This window comes from Chaetura pelagica, unplaced genomic scaffold (assembly GCF_000747805.2).
Source record: "Chaetura pelagica isolate M959 unplaced genomic scaffold, ChaPel_1.0 scaffold142, whole genome shotgun sequence".
Taxonomy (NCBI): Eukaryota; Metazoa; Chordata; class Aves; order Apodiformes; family Apodidae; genus Chaetura; species Chaetura pelagica.
In genome coordinates this window covers 3,993,444-4,013,457 of record NW_009952973.1, presented here as the reverse complement: position 1 = coordinate 4,013,457, position 20,014 = coordinate 3,993,444, and the positions used below count along the sequence as shown (strand labels likewise).

The window sequence follows — 20,014 nt, the reverse complement described above, 5'->3', positions numbered from 1 at the left end:
TTCATTTGACCTATTAGACAACTTCAAAATTAAATTAATCATGCCTTAGATTTTATTAATTTCATCTCCAGTGACTTCTGAGACAACTAAAGGATTCCAGGGCAACCAACTTAGATACACAGGTCTACACTGTAGACAAATTAAAAACAAACTAAAACCACTAAAGGTGATTATGAATTTATGATTATGATTAGGGCCATTGACCCTAATTTAAGACAACAGTGAGAAAGACAAGTAAACTAATATGATATTTTGGGCACTGCACCAGCAGAGTCAAAGAATGCAGGGCTAGTGTGCAAGACCATAGGAAGACCTCTGCTAGAATGGCATATCCAGCTGAAGCAGTGTTCCAGAAGGCTGAAATAAATCTCAAACAGGCACAGAAAACAGTTCTTGTATGGGGGGCTGCTACTGGAAAGCAGGAGTAGGGACACTATCAGTAACAGTGGCTAAGGGAAAGGAGATCTAAACTCAGATACAAGTATTTTTCCTTGGAGAGGGGTAAGATTCAAAGAGGACAATACAGGATATGTTCTTTATTGCAAGAGGTAGGATGAATTACTATAATTGCAGTAAAAGCAAGTGATCAGCATTTTGCCTTAAACAATTTAAATATACTTAAATACCAACAAATACAGATCAAAGGCAGTAAAGACACTAACTATGTGTCTTTGTAGCTTGTGGGTATATTAAATGCTCAGCTTACTGCTCTACACATTTTATCACCTTGTTTGTAATACTTCGCTAAACTATACATGGCCTAAATTGGGATATCAAATGGTGTCTTGTTTTACTACATGTTACAGCTTTATTTTGCTTTGAGAATGATATTCAATAAAATCTCTCATCTGACTTTTCCCCACAACAAAGTATTTCTCTAATGCTAGTATATATCACGAAAGCAGAATTGCCTTTTTATAGCACTTTGTACCACAATTGTGCTGTTTGGTAAATATATTCACAAAAGTAACAAATGGTTTCTAATTTCAAGAAGGAACTGGTAGAGATCAGTAAATAGATATAGAAGCATTCATACATTTTATGTAGCATATAAAAAAAAAATAGGTATGCACAAAGACAAAACCCACAAGCAAAATGCATGAGACAAAGTTGCTTATTAAAAACTACTAAAGGAACCAAGCAATGGCCTCCTTCAATTTTCAGTGTTGTCAAACTAATTTAACTCAGGCATGTCTTTCTTAAGGATCTGTGTTTAATTAACGCATCTGGAGCTGCTTTGAACTTTGGAAGACACTTTGGCCTGACTGATAGGAAAAGGCTACCTCTTCAGGTTCTCTTGTGATACCTTGCATACTGTTACGACAGAGCATGGGACACAATGTTGAATATTGCACACATAAATGTCATAGTAAATCCAGATGGCTTCTAATTCTGCCCATAATCATGCATTGTTCTCACTTGTTCTGTGCAGTCATTAGGATAAATGTGGTTTGTATAAAGCAGCATGTTGGGCTGGTTGCCATTCAAACTGCAAACGGGCTTTAAGAGTCTCCATTACCTATGGACATGTTTCAAACACTGGGGACATGAGGTAGAGGTCAGGGAGCTCAGAAAAGACTGAATGTTTGCTTCTTCCTCTTTCATCTTTAAATTAGAATGAAGCTCTTGAGAAAACAGGCGGCCTTTAGAATAATTTCCTTCCACTAAAAAGAATTGCATATATATGCAAGAAACTTGGAAATAATAACTGATTATTTGTAAATTTTTAATAACCATCCTAGTCCTGAGTAAGTCAATGAGACATGAAAACCGGTAAAATCACTGAATCTTTAAAAAATCTTGTTTTCAATCAGTGTCAGTAAAGACAGGATTAGAGATCAAGCTCTCTTTATCTTAACAAATATACTATCTTTATTACATTTTGTTTCCAAAGGTTATAGAGTTAGATCAACTTACATTTTTATAACAGCCTTTATTTTAATGCAATTCCAGCATTCTGTGCGCACAGAACCACTAAGTAAATAGTAGGTATTTTTGTCCTGAAATGCCACAATGTTTCTGGCAGAACATCAGATGCAAAGAACACCTTAAGCAACATGTTACCTTAAGAAAATGGAAGTGTTCAGGTCCAAAACTGCTAATCCAGAAAACCTGCTGATTTTGTGATGTGTTTACATTCTTTAGGTATTGCCTTGTTTAGTTTAGAAAGGCAGCTTTCTGGGTACACCCAGAACAGTTTTGGTTTCTAGCCCAGCAGCTAGGCACCTGCCAAAGCCTAAACCCCTGGGAAGACTAGCTACTTGAAAGACATGCTCACACACAAAAGTCTTAGCAACAAAGTGAAGATGCTGTCTTCCAGGAGGAGGCAGAACAATTTCAGATTCTATTAATGGCACCAGCATTTGGATCTACCAAAGTTCCAGGCCTCTTTTCATTCAAAAACCCAGAAAGTCAGCCTGTGTGTCTCACATTTGTTCAGGAGAGTTACGAGAGAAGTTGTATGATAATTTATCCCTTCCATTACTCAGAAAGTCAAATTAGCCTAACATTGTGCCCCCTTTTTTTTTTCTGAAAATGCATTACAGCAAAAAAGCTCCACCATGTCAACCTTAGAAATGCTTTGACCTTTGTCTCAACTAACCCATCTGTGCCCACCCACAGAAAGTCAGGCAGAGGCTTTCAGAAATGTCCTGCCATTTACTCTGGCTCCATGTTGTTTTGCATCAGCTTTTGTTGATTATGGTGAGTGGATCTAAACCTACAACTGGTGAGATGATTCAGTATTACTCACTTGGAGAGCCATTGGTAATAATGTTGTAGTACAGCCCACTGCTGGACAAGGCTTTTATTTTGTTCTTGCTCCAATAATAACATGTAAGTCCTTTAAAGTCAATGAAATACTGAAGCAAACACCAAATTCTGCAAGGTGTTCTCCTAGCCCTTGCGAATAAAAACAAGACTTTTTATGCTAGGATTAAAAAAAAACCAACACAACAAAACACTCACAAAGAATAACAACTATGAGATATTAAAACATGATTTTGAAATTATTTTAGACTTGCTTGCAGAGACTGCTAACATCCTCAGTTAAAACAGACACATTTTACATTTTATCTGAGGTAAACAGTATATCAGCTTTACTTCTGAAAGGTGACAAGACCTTTTGTAAAAAGGCAGTGAAGCACCACTTTTAAGTGTCCTGCTTAATGTTTAAATCTTGTGGTTTTTATCAGTAGAAGTACAGTGCAGCAACAAATAAAATCAGTGTTAATTCTCATCTATGTCCTAAGACTGAAATTTCTTATAATTAATATTTCATAGATCGTGAAGATACATTTTTAAAGCACTTTGATCCATGTCTTCTTCTGAAAACCTGCGGAACAGTTTTTCAACTATGTTTTTCTTTTGTAAGAGCACGTTCCTCTGAAATGCACACTGTCTTAGAAAGAGGTTTCTTTCTCCATTTTCAGGACTGTACTTGGATGCTGTGATACATCTTGTCAAGTCAGCTCATTCATATTCCATTGACTTGCATGTTACAATGTAAAATGAATGTATGCTCCTTTTGGATTTTAAAAGGAAGATAATTCAACACAGTTGTGATGATACTGTGTGCAAGAAGGTAACACTTGCAATCCCAGAGTTAAATGGGAGACCAACAACTTAACCTGCTCAGTAACTTAAATGTTCATATACTATTTCAAGAAGCAAAGGACAGCAAACACAACGCAACATAAAGGATAGCTAGAATACTAATATAAGAAGGAATTACATGTTCAGGAAGAACAGGTAGGGAATGCAATTCAACAAGAACAGATGAGAAAAGCTGTACTTTAAAGGAATCGTAAAGGGCATGGATGCAGTATGAGACTCTCTAACTCTGCAGCAGTACAGAAAAGCAATGCAGAAAAAGATCTGGATGTTAGTGTGTAATCTCCTGATTAATATATTTCAACAGTGTCATGACGGCGAGGGAACAAAACAAAACGACTAACACAAAAGCGAGCCATGAAATGAGTACTGTCTCTGAGATACATGAAGCCATCATTTTGATTTCTATGCACAGCACTCAGATGCAGTGCAGTACCCAGTCTGGCACTTCAAAGAAGATGGGCACCAATTAGAATGGTTCCAGAGCAAAATGACAAACAGAACATGATTTGAGAGTAGAAAATTCAAAGAAAAAGGGATATATAGTTTAGCAGGGAGACAAACAGCGCAGCCATCTTCAAATACAGGACAGCTAAAAAGGAGAAGTTCCTCATATCTACTAGAAACAGATAAAGGAGTAATGGATTAGGTGACATAAAGGCTGACCAAAAAATAAGACTATTTAAGCTCTGAGATAGAATGCTTGGGGAAGTTGTGAAATCACTGTCCAAAGGAACTGCACAGGTATACCTGATTCTGCCTTCAGACAGGGAGAATGGGCCAAGTAACCAACTGCTTAAAGAGTGTTCTTGCCCTCTTTCTATGATTTCTGTGATCCTGCTCTGCCTCTAGCTCCTTCAAAGATGGAAGTGAAACGTGATATATCTCTGTCGTTACACGTAATGGCAGGCAAAAATGACAAGTAATATGTGTATAAGGGTAGAAGGCAGAAAGCTACACAAAGAAATACAGAAATTAATAAAATCAATCTCTCCAAACATTGTAATATACATCCCCATCAATACCTCTAGCATTTCTAAGTGATTTGATAACATAAGTCTCAATCTCTTGACTGTGTTATCAGTGTGATCCTGTATATTCTCTGAGCAGACAATGTATAAAGGAAGACAGATCAGCCCTTTGAATTGAAAATAAACTGTAATTTAAGTTAATGAAATTCATTAAAATAAATGTTTTGATTAATTTCCTATCGATAAGAAAATAAACCTCAATAACACAGGATATTCCAAACAATCTCCTCCTCTTTCTACCCTTTCCATTTCTTGAAAGGATCTATTGTGTAAGAAATAGAGGGAATACTTGTGATAAAACTATAGATGTTAATGCTGTAATAAAACACTGCAACCACTTAATCTAACCTAACACACTGTGTCAGGTGCGTGTCACTTCGCACTGTGCCCCACCAATTTATTTTTCCATCAATGACAAAAATTGCATCTTTGTTTCAGTTCCACATGTCATGCATTGCACTGTGATAATTTCCAGACTACCATTCTACAACATTAGTAGGCAGGTAGGTAGATTTGGGTACTCAAGAAACAGACCAGACAAAAGAATTTTTCTAATCACCCACAGCCACATCACCTCCCTTTTTCCTAAATAAGAACAATACATATGAAATATATTACATATGCCTGCAATATGAATTTATCTAAAGGCACGACATACTTCATTTTATCAAACAAATGATAAATTAATTTATTCTGTAATAAAGATTTCAGAATACAAGAAGAACCACAAAAAAAAATCACGCCCTTGACTAAGTCACCTCCAAATTTGACCCCAGGAAAAAGAAATCTATAAATTTTATTTTTAAATTTTAATCAAGGTTGTGTGCTTTAAAGGAGTTTTGTTTTAGGAATTTAAAACATGGTTCTTCCATTTCTTGCTGAAACTTCTTATCCATCTCAACATAAATCAAGACTATGCTTCATAATCAAGCTATGTCACAGAAAAAAGTTATGCCTAGAACATTTGCCATTTATGTTTTTGTCTTAATACATTTGAGTTTTCTAAGTATACTCATTCTTAATAAAATTTCTGATTGTATTGCTTAAAAGAAAAATTATTTAGCATTAAAATTTAGTTATTCTTTTAAACATCTTGATCCACATAACAGTCACAAAAGGTAAGAATATATTATTATCCTACTTTATCCAGAGGGAAAACTGAGGTAAGGGAATTTAATCACTCACCCAGTGCCCCCCCGCCTGAAATAAGACCATGACTCTGTACCTCAGGCATGCCATTTAATTTTAAAAGACTATAGGATTTAGACATCTGACTCAAAGCAGTCTTACCATTTGTCTGGGAATTTATGTTACATCAGAAAGTGCTAGATCTGTGCTCCCTGAAAGCCTATGTATGATTACCTATTGGCCTTCAAAACATTTCAAAACACAGAGAAAGAGAAAAAATATTCAGTAGATACTTAATATATCACCACATCCAAAAGCAATTACCTAGCAAGCTGTCAGGCACAGATTTATATTGACACAAGAAAAAGTAAAATAGTCTTTAACATTTCTGACAGTGCAGTATCTTTGCTCAACCAGTCCTATGATAGAGTGTTAGAAGTATCCCAGAGAAATACAAAATTGTGTTGGCACAGCTGATTTTGAAGAGTTTTCTCTATCTCTTGTTATTCTACTCCAGTTCCCTCACTTCCTGTACATTTGGCATGGTTAAACAAACATAAGACATACCTTAATTGTACTAGTGTGTGCACCAGGATATTCTTTTTCCTCCAGTGTTGACCAACGTTGTATAAATTTTGACACCAGAGGATCATCATAGTCAACTATCTGAAATCCTGAGACATTAGCTCCTCCAAACTGAATTTTTGACAAATCTCCATCAGTAAATCCCTGGGCACAGAAAACATCATGTCTGTTACTCCAATAGTTTTGGCAGATCTCTCAATAGTGTATACACAGAGTTACCATATGACTTGTACTGCAGAAGTCCACATTTTCCTCAGACAGGATCCAAATTTAATTCCTGGGCTGCCAGGATTAAGTCATCAGCTCTGCAAGCCAGCAACACCTTTTACTGGACATACACATTTATAGAGCAATGGCTTAATGGACCTGTGCTTGCCAGTTACTTTCCTAAACAATCCTGTTAATTTCAATGGGACTGCTTAAATGAGAAAGGGAACACTGACATGAGTAACAGTTAGGCAAGCAAGTTTTAGCCAGGAATAGTTATAGCCACAGTTGCATCCTCTTTTTGCTAGGAACACTAAAACATGTAGAAGGACTTTCCATCTCCCCCTGCCTCCTTCCTCTGGCATAAAGAACTACTTTGGATTCCTATAAATAGTACATATGTTTTGCATTCCATGTTCTGTGTTTTAAATTGCCCTAAATAACCATACAAATGAATTTACATGAAATACTTATTTCAGACACTTCAGTTTAAATGAATGCTCTGAGTGAACACAGGAAGTAGAAGCAACTTCAAACCACACTATCAGAAGTTGCTACAATTGCTATATTAGGTGCCCTTTACATATTACATATTAATGATGTGCTGTTGCACACTAATACTGACACTTCTACAGGGATCATGAAACTTTCTTAAATGCTATTGGGAGCTTGACATTTGAATAGGAACATTTATTGTCTACTTTAACCTCTCTTCATGTATCAGAATGTTTTATTCTTAAAATAGATCAATTTCTTGATTGACTGATCAGACTGGAGGAAATTATTACAGTCAAGAAAAAAACCACAACAGCTGTGAAGAAACATTCAGTGAAGAAGAAAGGATATGATCAAGGAGTAGAGAAGTTTTCTTTCCGACAGCAAAATGCAGTTTTAAAATCACTGCCACATACGTTCTATGATATTATACAAAAGGTGACAATATTAGCATTTAAGCTGTATAAATCTGAAGGAAGCAAATATTATATTAAACAGCTTTAAAAGAAAGAATTCAATAAGTTTGAGATCTTAAGAGTTTACTGTTACAAATATAAAAGCAATGGCTAAACAGCAACCAGTTAACATAATGAAATACACTGGGCATCTTTTCTGAAATGGTTATCTTCCTTAAGACTTTAAGTACTATTTACAAAGCAAACGCAATGCAAAATACACGTCTAATGGGATTTTTCAGATTTTGTAAGACTTTTATGCTTGCTTTGTATTTATTAACTAATTTTTAGGATAAAGAAATTAAGGTACTGATATTCACAAAAAATGAAACCCCACTGTTCTGCTTTAAGAGGCCTTTAGAGCATAAGGCTTCTTCACACCTGTGTAACAACACAGGATTCTTCAGAATACTGCCTGCCTGGAGGGGGGAAGCGTTTAGATGAAAGATTGGGAAGAGACAGGGGTTATGTCTGAAGCACGATATACACATTTGTTCTGTTTCCTCAGGCCCCTCAAAAGACTACAGAAGATTGAGTGCAAATTACAGCACTTTGGGCCCTGCTGGAATTTATATCAAATGCTATCACAATCCAACAATAAATGATGAAGAAAATGATTTAGTGATGCTCATACCATGCAAACCCCAAAACTTTTTTCTGGAACAGAGTAACTCAGATTCAAGCCCACAGAATTTGCCTTATCTGTTACAAAAAAACAATGGATTAGATTCTCTAGCTTCAGTAAATAAGCATGATTGACTCTAATGTCAGCAAAATGGCCCTTCATGTTTAGAGACAATTGAAAAAAAAAATTACCTTGATAAAATTTAGTGAGTTTCCTGAACTTTCCACCTTAAGGACACTATTAGCTATATAGTTTGATTACCTATGTTCAAGAAAAGATTAATGCAAACAAATTACCAAGCCAATCTGAGGAATGAAGATGTTTAAAGCTAAGACTCATGAGACTAGCAGAATGAAAGTTGAGAGTTATAATTTTTAAGTACTTTAGATGTGAAAGAAAAAACATCTGTTTACTGAATGACTGTATCAGCCTATAATGCAGAAAGATATTCTTCTGATTTCTGCATCCTACCTTTCTAAAGTTTGTAGAAAAAGGGATAAAGATCTACTGAAGGTGGTGAGTAACCTTTACTCCCATTGATGGGAATATCACAGGAGGCATTAAAACCCTGAAAAGACTCAACCGACAAAACAAATACCATCTCAACACATGCATTCATTTAGCAAGAATAAAGCCATTTAGTTTTCTCATAGTTTTTAAAATGCATTTTAAAAAAAATACTAGTTGCTTCCATAAACAGTTAAATGAGTAATAAAGGTATTTGACATTTTAAAAATGCTTACCAGATTTGCAATGATATAATGGTATCCTTTAACATGTTTACCAATTGTGATAACCTGTAAAAAGAAGAAATACCCTCATAATGGAGAACGTTCAACAGATACATGGACTGAGACTTAAAAACTACGAAGTACAGTATGATGTAAAAGCTAGTTATAAGCTTTACGAGATGCAACTGTGAGTTTGGTGCTTTACTTTCCACTTAATGCACCATTGAACACACTCTCCGCTGGTGGAAATTAGCCATGAAGTTCAGCTCCCAGGATCTCTAAACAGAGGAGCTGAATGCTAGTCACTATGCTGTGTATTAAAGGCACAACCTGGACAGGAGGAAATGGGCATCATGCAGTAGAAGCACTGTGCCTCAGAGATTCCTGCTTAGATCCTGCTTGCTTTGTAGCAGAATTTTAACAGTCCTTGCACTAGAAAATGTTTAAAAGCCCACTGACATTAATGAAAGCATCCGCATTATAAGGAAGTCTTTTAAAGTTCTAATTGTTTATTGCCCTAAGGCTTCCTCACAATCTCTCTAAAAGCCAGCTAGTGGTTTCTCAGCAGTCTCCACTGGCAGGCATGTGGCATAGATTCTTCTCCCAAATAAACCTAATTAGGATGTTGTCTGCATGGGGGATGTTAGTATTTTGAAGGAAAACACTTCTCCACAGAACAGATATGGGAGATAAGAGGACTCTAGAGGTTTCTTCCATCTTCTGAACAATGAGAGAAATTTAAGAGAGGATGATTAATTTATTTCCTCATTTAACATATAACTGAAATATTCAGAATAGTTATTCTGTAACATATCAGACTAGTAGTGAGCAACGTTCCCCATACTTGCTTTAATGAAGTTACAGGAATACCACTGAAGGCAGTGTTTAAGTTTTATATTACTAGAGTTTAAGACTGAGAGGGATCACATTACATAGACCACAGAAGTTATTAAATTATGCCACTTTTAAGCTTAATGTAGACATGATATATGAACATAATTATTCTAAAACAGTTCCTTGGTTCAGACTACTTAAAACTCACTACTTATCAAAAGGTTTAAGATGTTTTTCTTATGCAGTTGCTGATTCCAAAGAAGTGTCAGTTAGACCAAATGAATTAGCTCTTCTGCCTAAAATGTTTTTTTGTCATTAGTATCTAAGAAAACAACCAGCAGCTGCAAGCTTCAGATCAACTGTTAGTAACTCTGCTCTGACTGCTACTGGATAGTACTTCATTAGTTCAGCTTTCTAAAACATGACCCTGTGCTACTCATCTATAGGAGCATTAAGAATGCTGCCAGTTAAAACCCTGAGAAGACTCAGTGGCTCCAAAAGCCTTGATGAAGGAGCTGTGGACAGAAAAGGTATTCAACAGAGTCACTAGTTTAGACTAGCATCTCAAGCAGGAATAGACAAGAAGTGGCAGTAATTGCACAGCTGCCCAAAGGGTGTTACCAGGGGAAAATGAGATTCTGCAAAGAAAGCTGGCTGAGAAGAGGTAGGGGCTATAGAATGAAGAGCATGCTAACACTGAACTGGCAAATCAGAGAAGAGGAATATAAACCAGTCTTAGAAAAGCTGGGGAACCAAAATATTTTTTAACTTCACTTTTTATATAAATGACTGAAATCTGGAAGAGAAACTGAGACAAAAAACAGAATCATGAAGCAATTTTGCAAACTCGTTGTGTGTCTACACAAAGATCCAAGGGCCATGGAGTGTATCTGGGCAAACCTGATGTTGCCACCACAGCTTAGAAAGTCAGTGAGATAAATCAAAGCACTACAATGTAAATTTTGCTCAGGAATGGAAAACAAATTAGAAAGTAAAGAAGATGCTGTTCTGTATATTAAGAATGCAAGTAATACTTCAGTATTCAAGAGCAATCTGATCAACAGAAAGCCTGTTGCACGTCTCTCAGTAAAAAATACATAGAAAAAGAAAATGGATAATGATACTGAAGAGTCTACTTCATGCACCATGACAAAAAGAAGGAAATTATTGATGGTTGTTTAGGGGCAGGAATTAAAAGAACTTTTAAAATAATAGATCTGGCAGCAAAGCAAGATCTGAAGTACAAATTCTGCTTTTACAAAAGTAAATCAGAAGAACACACTCCAAGGATACTCATAGGACAAGTAATCCTTTGTTCAGTAGACACCTTCATTTTAAGAGATGGAAAAAGTAATAGAGAAATGGTTATTTTAGGTTTTATTTTACACTACTTGAAAATTGAGAGATTCCTTTCTGTGTAAGGAAGCAAAGTTAACAGAAACAGTGTGTAAGGATAATGGACTTAAAAACTGAAGAAACCTTGAGGCTAAACCCATATGAAACATCTGACAGCAGTGTAAGAGACCGTATTCTAGGACACAGCAGAAAACTATTTAGAGGACAACAACTAATTGGAATTAACTGACCTGTGTGATTGATCCACAGTTATCTAGAATTATTCAGTAACTTAGAAATCAAATCAGCAAAAACAAGTTTATCCATCTGTATCCTTAAGGAGTATCACACGTCTGTGGGGATAGGCTAAGAAAAAATAAGCTAGGACTCAAAACAAGGTGGAATCCATCAAATGGATATCCCACAATATCCCACAGTTGCAATAAAAATAAGATGACAAAGAAAGTAATAGGTCTATTACTAAATAAACAAATATAGCAAAAATGAGTGGTAACTAAAGCATAAATAGAGTTCTTGTCTTTAAAAGTTATAAAAGGAGAAATTGATGTCAAATACAGTCATTTGAAATCTCATATCAGGGAAGATATTATGAGTATTACATCCCTAATTCTAAAAGAATCTGCAGGATAAGATAATAATCAGATAATATTATAGTCTTGTCAAGATCAAAATACGCCAAAACAAACCTTCCTTTCTCTGACAGGATAGCTAGCCTGATGGATAACGAGAAAATGGCAGATCTGACATATCTTGAGTCTAATAAGGCTTTTGTCCTGTATGACATCATTACAAACTCTTACAGGAACACAGACAAGTCACTGTAAGGTAAATGAACAACTGTTTATAAAGCCACGCAGAACCAGCTGAAGACAATCTGCAAGTACTGTTTCTCTCAAGCATTGTTCTACTCAGTGCATTTCTTGACATGGATAATAAGACAGAAAATATGATTTGAAAAAACTACAGATGATAGGGAGCTTGCAAATGCTCTAGAGAACAAGATCAAATTCAAACAGATCTTGGAAATTAGAGAAACACTTTGTGGGTATGTATTCCAATTAAAACTGACACAATGTGCTCCCCATTTAGGACTCCGCTCATTGCTTGAGCCTTTCCAAAATCATAGAAAATGTATTAACTTAAAAACCTTCATAACAAAGATCAAAATTAACAAGCCCTTAAAACAAGCTTAAAAACCAATACATCTACACTCTGATGATCTATCCCTACAGATACTGCACAGTCTCACATAGTCAAGCTCAAGCCAGCAGTGACCTATCCTTCTAGTTTTCCATTGTGCTCTGCATGCATGAAAGGAAGAAATAAGATACAAAGACAAGAAGACACCAGGATTGAAGAGGTGGATTTGAAGGTAATGCAATAATTTGAATCAAAGCACTGCGATGCTGTTGTAAAAAAAAAAAAAAAAAAAAAAAAAAAGACAAATAATACATGTGCAGGTAGAGAGAAGACATAATTTTCTGTTCTGTATAAAGCTCAGGAGCCTTAGCTGTGGAAAGCAACCAATTTTTGTTAACACACTTTAAGAAGGAGACAAACTGCAGAGAGACCCAAGGACAGTATGAATGACATAGAGCTTAGAAACATGAACTACAAAGGGAGTCAGAAGAAAAAGACAAGCTATTGATTTAGCCTTCCAAGATGTAAAAGGTTCTTGGAAAAAGTATTAGAAGTATAAAATACTTTCGAGGTATAAAGAGAACTAAGCCCTAGATGTAACTATTTATAATGCACCATATACAACAGTGTATCAACTACATATAATGTAGTATACTACTTAGGCTGTGAAATAGTCTGAACAAGATTTATTTTTATTTTTAATAATTACTATATAAAATCATCAAGAAAGAACTACCTTTCCTTTAAGGAGAGGGAGGGATTAAAGGATTAGTATGTTCTCTTTCTGCCTGATATATATGTAGTCCTCAATACCAATCTGTCACTTCCAAATGATACATAATAATCATAACAATAGGATCAAGAAAAATTTACTCATTACATTTACTTACAGAAAACAGCTAACTGCTGCCCCTGAGAAACAGAGAATAGCAAACCTGATCAACAATGTCGTTGACTTTATCACGCTCACAGTCCAAAATCACTCGCCTTTCCTTTTTCACCTCTAGATCTTGAAAGAGTGAACGGTAAGTTTCATCTTTTCTGTCATTGTTAATATTTCCTACGTTGATAGCGGTCACTTGCCATTTCTTTTCAGCAGCAGAATCCAGCACAGCCTGCAGTGTTGATAAGCCTAGTGAAGAACAGGAGAAAACAGAAGATATGAGTGACAAAGCTTCAGGAATAACAAGCTTCTAGAACATGATTTATGAGATTACTTATTTAAGATTTCCCTGTAACTTGTTTGACCTGTCACACGTTGTTAGGACTCAGAAATGAAGATATATCTGGGCCCGATCAGTTCTTATTGCATGAATTTCTATTTACATCACCACAAGGAATAAGGGTAAAAGCCTTATAAGGACAACCTTTTGGTTTTGCTTCAATCTCTTTCAGGATGGTATTTTGCCAGTTTCACTGATCCATTGCTCTAATTCCACATGATGGCAAAGAGGTTTTATAGAAGAAAGGTGATTAAATTATGGCAAGATGATCAGCTGCTTATTATGAAATGCTATTGAGCTGCCTTTGTACTCGGCACTTGAACAGTACTGTATTCAAACTCTGATCTCACTGAAGTCTATGGCAAAATTCTCATGTACTGCAGAGGTGCTAACAAGAGTTCTTATTTCTGTTGCCTACAAACATATCCTTGATTATGAAAGAAGCTGTGCCAAAACATATTTTTCCATATAGCTAAGTAGGCTCAATGCTAACACTTACAAGCATTTGACAGAAGTTTGCTTCCATTTTATCCTTTTGTCATATTCCTGCCAGGAAGCTGTAATGTCTGTACAGCTGCAACTGCCTACAGTATTTGTAAGATCAGTGAGGATTTTACCTCCCTGGTTTTCCCTTTCAAGGATTAAATAAAAGAGTACAGAAACATGAAAATTACTGCTGGAAATAAATTTCTGCTATACAACAAATACCACTTTAACAATTTCCAGGAGTACAGGAATTAGACTTGTTATGTTTTAAATTCCTTCCAGAGAATTCTACATAATTCTAGAGAGCTACTTTTAAGATAGCAGGTATTATTACAGAAAAAAAATAAAATTATACTTTCCCACAAAACAGTTAACATTTTTGCATGTTCATTTCCCCTGAAGGGGAAACACCAGGAGTAATTTCTTCAAGACAGATTTCTGACTGGATATGTCAAGTAAGCTTCAAGTTTAACTCTCATGAGAAAGAACGGTGGTTATGCCCATAAATGTAAAAATAAAGCACTAAGAATTAATTTGTCTCATAGTTGTAAATACATCATTAAGATTGGTCAGTGCTTAGCAATTCAGTTTTATCATAGAATCATATAATCATCAATGTTGGAAAGGACCTTAAAGATCATCAAGTTCCAACCCCCCAGCCATAAGTACTATACAAGACTGGTCATCAGCAAAGGTAGAAAATGCCAGGCTTCCAAAAGCATAAATTAAATTATTAGCAAAACTAGTCCTGGTTTCCTATGTTGTCTTTAGAGAAGACTGATTTGAAGCTTTGTATGTCAAGCAATTAATATTTATTTTAAAATAAAAGAAAATTGAAGTCCAAGGGTATACAAAAACTGTAACATGCTAAAGATAAATATGGAGAACTCATGCTAAAAGGAAAAAAAAAAAATAATGTAAGCAAACAAAAAGATATAGGGTTTATCTTAAAACATGACAAGGTACTAAAATAAGCCTGTACCTCAAATTAATGTTTTAAATTATAATTTAAATTAATTTAAAAAACAAACTGAAATTAGTATGATTTGAATCAACATTCCAGATCTCCTTTAGATTTCAAGTCCTCTAGTCTGCCTATATGACTCTTCTGAGTTAAACAGAATCTCAGTTAGACATAAATTAATAAAGTCTATTAATGTTAATACTATCTGTTACAAAGTGTTTCTGTAATTTACTCTGTGATCTTCCATTTTTCTTAGGTACTACATTTTCCTCAGGTGCTCTCTGAAGAAATCTCAAATGGCTGCCTGGATTTCATACTTTTTACAGGTCATAGATTTGTCACCCCCATAGAGTTTAGTTTTTTTCCGATAGCAACAAGAGATTGCAAAAGAACAAAAAAAACCACATTCACAGCAGTACTTCTCTGGACATGGAAGTATCTGGAGTGTGGTAACAGAAGTGGGACTCTGCAGAGGAAACTCCAACAGCTTCAGGTCCTTTAACTGCAGCAATGCTTTTATTTGGGAACCTCATGTGCTTGAATCTCTCTTGGTTATCATGAGAGACACTCTAAATTCAGTGAGGTCTGAAAAGGAGGACTGAACAGACACCAAGTAAATTAGCAATTCTGTTACAGATAAAATCCTCCGTGTCACTGCTTTTTCTAAATCCCACTGTTTCGTACTGGCAACACAAAGGAAACAAGGAAGATAAAGGACATTAATCCACACTATATGAGAGTGATGGCCATACTAAGGCACTAGCAGCCTGAACATGCATATATTTAATGGCCTTACTTCTTATAGACAGGAATGAGATACAAAATTGCCCTGCACTTCAACCAGTCAGCTCCTAACCACAAAGGAGCTGTTAAAGTGGCAATAAATTATTCTTTTGGAATAAATAATTGAACTAATTCCTATTAGCTTTCACAGGTTCCATGCAGTGTAAGTCTCTCCGCCTTTTTTATCTCACTCCTGAAGGTGGAATATTTTAAATTATATATGTAATTCCTTAAATATACATCACTGTCACTACATCAACACTTATGCAAGCTTGTTTATAGAAATTGAGGACACTGTGTATTCAATGTTTGATGTCAGTATTGCTGGCTACATAATGTAGTATGTATGACTCTGCAGGTTAACCTTGTGCAATCAGTAGGAGCACTGGGAAGCAATGATTTACTCAACATAAAGGTAGGAGTTTCATGCCTTGGAGCTTGTTATCACTGGGGTGCCTTGCCACCATTAAAACAAAGAAACACATTTTTTAAAGGCACATGTAAAGGATGACTACAAATAAGAATTTCACGCTGTTAGTCCTGTCCAGATTCTGCCAGTGTAGCTCACAAAAGAACTAGGTGTTTTTCAGTATCTCCTAAATATAAATCACACACAGGTCACATACCACACACTGCTAGGTGATTGACAGAATATTGGCTAAGCAAATAGTCTTACATTTCTAAAAAGGCAGTGAATGTTTCTGATTCTAATGTGAATTTGAAAAGGATCTGGCAAAGAAATTGGCACCGGGCTCACCAGCCCACATTACTGTTGGAAGCTACATGCCAGTATTAGTTATTCTAACTTTAGTGGTTACAATAGTTGAGGAGAAACCTTCAGCTTCCAAACAACAATGTATAAAATGGCATCAGAGGACATACAATCTATTGTCACCCTGTAATTCAACAAACTATGGTGTGGTATAACCATCCTTTACATCTAGTGCACCTTACCATTTAATGTGCACTTATTATTCAGCTCTGACCAATGAACATGCAGATGAGCCACAAAATAGCCTTTTTAAAGTGGACAGGAGAAGGCAGGAATAGAAAAGTTAGTCTAGGTGAGTAGAACCTGAAAATTATAATAATGGAATTCCAGAAAGGGCATTAAAAAAACCCCCTACTTCTGTATAATGCTGCTTCTTCTCAGAAAGCTAATTAATATACAGCAATTTGCAAGTGATTTTTCCCAGTTCATAAACTGTTATTATTACTACAGCCATAAAAGGGTATAGGACTTGAGAGGGCTGTACTGCAGAGTAAATTGCTCACAAGTCATGGATTTGGGTTTATCAACAATAACAACAACAAAAGAAATACAAGCTCAACAGAGGAGAGGAACTCAAGTAATCAAAAGAAGACTCCAAATAAGCAGGGATTGGGTCCTGCTTGCTTCATGCCCAACTATAAATTTTGCATGTGTGGAGTAAATCTGTGATAGCAGACTGCCCTTCATACTCAAGATTTTTTTTCTCCTTACATGAGTCTCACAAAACAAAAAAGAAAAACTTCTAACAATACATACTATAAAAATTCCATTCTCGTTTAACAGTTTTGTTACTGTCCCAAAAACTCATTTCTAAATTTAAGTCTGCACTTGCTGCAGGTAAATACTTCTTTCCCTGTCCACTTTCCTAGTAACAATTCAGCATTTCAGTGAGATATATCTAACAAACAGCATACAGATAAAAACTACACATCTTACCTCTGTCACTGTCATATAAATATGCAAACTTGGTCCACTGATAGTATTCAATCAAGCTAAGAAGAGCTCCCTTGAGGTCAGGTCTCATCTGAATGACAAAGGGATGTGTTCCATCTGTTGGGAAGCTGGGAGTTATGAAGGAGACATGAAGAGTCCCACAGAATGATGTTATGGTATTTACAGACTTCTTGTCATAGAATCCAAAAATAGCAAAGACTCCTCTTGAAAACTGGGAGCAGACTAGGAGGGAGAAAAAACCAAGCAGTTAGGTGGGAGAATTTTTAAAAAATAATTTATTGAAAATTCTATTATGTATATATTTAGGAGAAATAATGAAATGTTGTGATCACATAGTAACAGGAGAAAAAGCTATACTCTGCTACAGAAATTATTATTTGTATTTAGTATTATCAATCAGTAATATAAAGCTTCTGCTAGAAAGAACAGAAAAAATCAGAGATGTGGTTCACACTCCTAGATAATTAATTTAGAAATAAAAATCACCAAGTTATTCTTAAATTCAAGGTATACATCAATGTCAGCAGTAATTTATAAAATGAGTGGCTATGACAACACAGCATTATGGAAATATGTAACTTTTTGTCATGCTAACAATAAATTTCTCTAAGGTCAGGACTCACTGAGTTTTTTGCAAAATACCTTAAATAAGTTTCCATTTGAAGGAAAATAAAACCAAAGGCAGAAGCAAATCTATCAACAGGAGAAAAGTTAAAAGTTGATTTACATTGAAACCCTTCCATTTCCAGCTGTCATTTAATTCCTGCTTTGTATGACTAAGCAAAAGCTGGTCTTTCTGGATGACACTTGCAGTCAGTCATGCTGCAGAAAGAATCATCTCAGGCATAAGTAACATGGTGATTATTCACTTAATATCACAGGAGAGAATTCCAGCCAATTGATGATGCTACCTACCACTATAGTCTGTGTAAGAATTACTGGGTTAGTCTCTTCTTCGACACTGCTACACTAGTGCATAAATTCTCAAATGAGCATACAGTAAGGAAATGTTCACCGTTGATTAATTCTCATTTATCACCTATGCATTATTTCCTTTGCTCATAATCAAGTCCCTTGAACAAGAGCTATGCTGACTAGAGAAAACATCTAGTCAGCCTCATTGAAGTCCCTGCTGTACCTGACCTGTTTAGAGATATAAATCATACTGTAATTGAACCTGATTTTGCACTGCTATTTAATGCACCGATCCCTGAATATAATCCACATAAGGGTAAAATTAAATATACTTGTTTTTAAATTTTCTCAGTTTTGAATTAATATAATCTTTTCTCTTTTAAAGTTATTGCATCTTTAATTATTTTTAAATAGCATCTCTTTATGCCTGTTATTATCCATTGCTATTCTCTTTTAATGGCTTTGCCCATCTATCTTTGCTAGTGTAGGCATCTCTCATCTTCTAATTTTTGCTGTACTCCAATTGAAAGCACTTGAACAGTATGGGTGAAATTCTAAGCCTGCCATTTTCAACAGTTAATACCTATGAATTTTAATTAGGTCAGAATTTCACCTCAGGTGAGAGAATGCAAGTGATTAAAAAACTTGATGAGCAATCTCCCTTTACTAAATTATGTGGCAGGTTTTCCAGGGCTTGATTACAAAATGGTCAGACCTCTTCCATTCAAGCTGGAAATTGTTATGTAAAGTTCCAGTATTCATCTCAAGAGTACTAAGGGTACAACACTTCTCACTTTGAAAGAAGGCCTCTGAAAAAGGCTGTGAATTTTCTGAATACCTTTTCTGTTTAAGTTACTTGAACTCCTTGTTCTACTCCAAATCGCTGTGCTCTGATGAGACAAAACCAACTAACTACCTCCCCACACACTCATGAACAATTGTTTCCCATCTGCAGTGAAAGCTAAATACTTGCAGAACTTAGTACAATAAAGGTGTTAATGTCTCATAATCCACCTTCACAAATGCACATAAAAATAAAGCACCAGTTTAGCTTTGGATCCCTAGGCGGGAATTCTGCAGAAGACTACTGGCACTCTACTGTGATCTTCTGTATTAAACCATTGTAATGCTGCATGCAAGGTAACAGAGACAGCAATAGTGTCATCCTCGGATCACTGAAAAACAAAAAAAAGTTTTATGTCAGTACTGCTGACTCCTAGAATGCTTTCACATCTCCTGTCACACTTACTGCACACCTTCAATCACCAGTCAGTGGTTTTAGGCATAGATGAAATATTGGTGCCTACAACAGCCAACAACTGGGGCCAACTGCCAGCAACAGAAAATCTGAAAACCACAGGTTGGTGGTGCCTTCTCAGAAGCAACACTGCCACCTCTAATAGGGAAAAACTGGCTCTCTGGAGCACTGTACTCCAGTCCATGACTCAGTTCTTTCACCATCCGTCCCTCCCCTACCTGACACAGGAGAGATCTGGACCTGTGAGGTCTCAGCTAAATGTCTTTGGGGTAACAAAGTTCAATCTGCCCATGCTGTTAGCAAATTTTAAACAAGGCTCTGTCCTGTCTCCTGAACTCATGTAACTAGATATCAACTTCCATTAAAAAAAACAATATAATTGGGGAAAAAAAGCCGAAACAACAAAAGAACACACCAAAAATAATCACAATTATTTGTGATGGCAATTAAAAAAAGCAAA

At 35.8% G+C, this 20,014-nt stretch overlaps 1 protein-coding gene across 1 annotated transcript in view; it reads right to left on the bottom strand.

Annotated features, from left to right (window-relative positions):
• GRIA2 (glutamate receptor, ionotropic, AMPA 2) overlaps nt 1-19,757 on the bottom strand; it is a 45,934-nt gene extending 26,177 nt beyond the window's left edge. Inside the window, exons 1-5 of the mRNA XM_009995991.1 lie at nt 19,604-19,757; nt 17,364-17,603; nt 13,135-13,331; nt 8,882-8,935; nt 6,339-6,500 (exon numbers count right to left, since the gene is read on the bottom strand). Coding sequence (XP_009994293.1) covers nt 6,339-6,500; nt 8,882-8,935; nt 13,135-13,331; nt 17,364-17,603; nt 19,604-19,757 — 807 coding nt within the window. The remainder of the gene's footprint in view (nt 1-6,338; nt 6,501-8,881; nt 8,936-13,134; nt 13,332-17,363; nt 17,604-19,603) is intronic.
• Nucleotides 19,758-20,014: the final 257 nt, after the last annotated feature.